The following is a 2,500-nucleotide window of genomic DNA, read 5'->3' on the forward strand; positions in this document are numbered from 1 at the left end:
ATTGTTATTCAAATTTGGGCGCCATTTATGCAAAGGTTTATGATCATCTTTATACCGACCTGTTATAGACGTGTCCTACGCGCTGCTGTATTGTTCCAATGATGGGAGCGCTCCACAGTAACACTACAGATATGCCCATCATGTGATAAAACAGAATTTCATCATATTCTACGTTAAAAATATCTTCGCCGAAAACTCTCCAGTAAATGAAAAATGAATACAGGTAGAGGACGATCACTAATGTTGCGTTCTTGCGCATAAGTGGAAATGCAAACCACAGAAAAAAAGTGGGAACAATAATGACAAGTTTCATCCAGTCTGGCACGAAGCGAAGAAATTCGAAAATGATCCAAGGAATGAAAACCAAACCAAAGAACACAAAACAAGACGTGGTGAGAAATGTTAACAATCCCTTTCCTCTGGGAAGCAAACGTTTGGCAAAGCTGGAGACAACAACAATAGCTATAGGTGTAGCGAACAGAACAAATTGATTTTTTACTGCTTCTGTAGAAAACCGTTCTTCTCGACATCGTTCTACTGTGATGTTCCTGCGCTCGGCTACCTTAACGCAAGGTATGTTTCCGCCTCGCAGAATATCACCAAAGATAAAATCGATCACGAAGGCCAGAGGGCATGCGTAGGAAGACCAAAGAAGCATGGGAATTATTAGAGCGACGAAAAGGGTCATAGTGAACAAGATGATGGAATCTAAGATCCCTTGGCAAGGCTTTTGCCAGTTACAAAAGATGCCACTTCTAGTTCGCAGGTGCTCAAAGTATTGCTGGTGCCATTTTGGATCGTCTTCCTTGCCATTCCTGTATTTCCAATCCAGGTAAGACGCGCCTGTGTAACCGCCTCCTGACACGCAGCTCAGGTAATCAATATTGGCATTCTTTTGGAGCAGTCTGCGCAACACACCGGAACATAAGGCTGCTGACCGGATGCCGCCCCCGGAGAAGGCGAGTCCAAACTTTGCCATTGCTCAGAAGATGATGTCCCAGTCTCTTCTTGTCTGCAAAAAAGAAGATTCCTCGTTCTTTGAGGAGCACTGTTTTGCAACTAGAGAGGTTTTCAATTGAGTGTCGAAAGTAATCAGCGAATTGCATTGGTTTTGCATTGCTTAACTCAAAGATTGGTTCAAAGTTCTCGCCCCACTTTTTCAACCAATCAGAAGTAAAACCAAAACCAATCGTGGCTCGCGCGTGCACATTTTCCCACACTTTGTGTCGGCTACGTGTAATTACTTCGAGTTTTGATTGGTTTACTCGATTGTGTCCGTCCTTTTTGATTGGCCAAAGTAATTACTTTGGTTTTGGTTTTACCGACACTCGATTGAAACTCGCTCTTTGACCGAATACGAATATACAAAATAGTCGCTTTACCTGACTTTTTAAAACTTATTCCGTTTTCAAAATAACCGGAACACGGGCTCCAGACCGGAATAAACAGGATACGTGTTCTTTTGTAAAACTGAGCGGGGGCTACCAGGTAGCTTCAAAGTTCTTCACTACTGCAAGCATTGATAAACAATGAAGCAGTCCAACTACAGGAATAAAAAGAGAAGTCCGTCCATTCTTTTGAGTCACAGTCAAGATATGTTTATTTTGGGAGTGCTATCGTAGGAGACCGATAATGTCGGAAGGCTTCCGAAGACGTCCGAGTATTTCCGAAGAAACTTTGTCTCCAGTGCTTTTTCCTACAAATGGCAGATTTCAGTGGAAGTACGATCATTCTCATTGACCTTTCTTTCTTCTCGCCGTGGTTTGAGTTCATTTTACTTTATGTATATATATTTCAAAATGTGTCAGTTTAAGCTGTAATAGCACAAACATTTCCATCACGCCTGAGAAATCAGTCGAACATCGCCGCGCGTAGGCGTGACAAGGAAGTTTTCGATCCGTTGGCGTAACGATCACGCTTTATGCGTGGCAATCACCAGTATAGCATTTCCTGGTATAAGGTAAGGCAGGCCTAGCAGAGCAAAGTCTGAATAGCATGCCCACATAGGAGCTTTTCTTCACTGTCATACATCGTTAGTAAAATTTTTGTACTTACTAGGAATAAGTTGAACAACAAGTATTATTATCAATATACGCGGCCAAATAGAAAATCGGCCTCTTCAAAACACACGCTCAGCGGGCCGCAAAAGACTGACAGCGGGCTGCAAATGATTATCAGCCCTACAGCTGATTGGTTCTTGCTTCAACTTTGTGATATGCCTATTATTTATAGACGATTTTACGCATTTTCCCGGTAATTTTAAATACGTTCACTGGACTGAGTTGATTCTTTAATAGCTTGAATGTTCAACCAACACTTACATGATGATTTGAAATGACTTTGAATAATGATAATGACATGGCTTTTTTCGGGAAAATTGTTTATTTGCGCCCGCGTAGTGTCATTTGCGGCCCGAGCGCGAAGCGCGAGGGCCGCAAATGACACTACAAGTCATGTTATTCCCTTATTATGAAAATTTTTGAGCTGATGTGATATCACT

At 42.0% G+C, this 2,500-nt stretch overlaps 1 protein-coding gene across 1 annotated transcript in view; it reads right to left on the reverse strand.

Annotated features, from left to right (window-relative positions):
- LOC138016297 (uncharacterized) overlaps window positions 1-2,500 on the reverse strand; it is a 16,226-nt gene that overhangs the window by 11,831 nt on the left and 1,895 nt on the right. The window contains exon 2 of the mRNA XM_068863465.1: window positions 60-1,012. Coding sequence (XP_068719566.1) covers window positions 60-979 — 920 coding nt within the window. The 5' untranslated portion in view covers window positions 980-1,012. The remainder of the gene's footprint in view (window positions 1-59; window positions 1,013-2,500) is intronic.

The sequence above is a fragment of the Montipora capricornis genome, chromosome 9 (assembly GCF_036669925.1).
Source record: "Montipora capricornis isolate CH-2021 chromosome 9, ASM3666992v2, whole genome shotgun sequence".
Lineage (NCBI taxonomy): Eukaryota > Metazoa > Cnidaria > Anthozoa > Scleractinia > Acroporidae > Montipora > Montipora capricornis.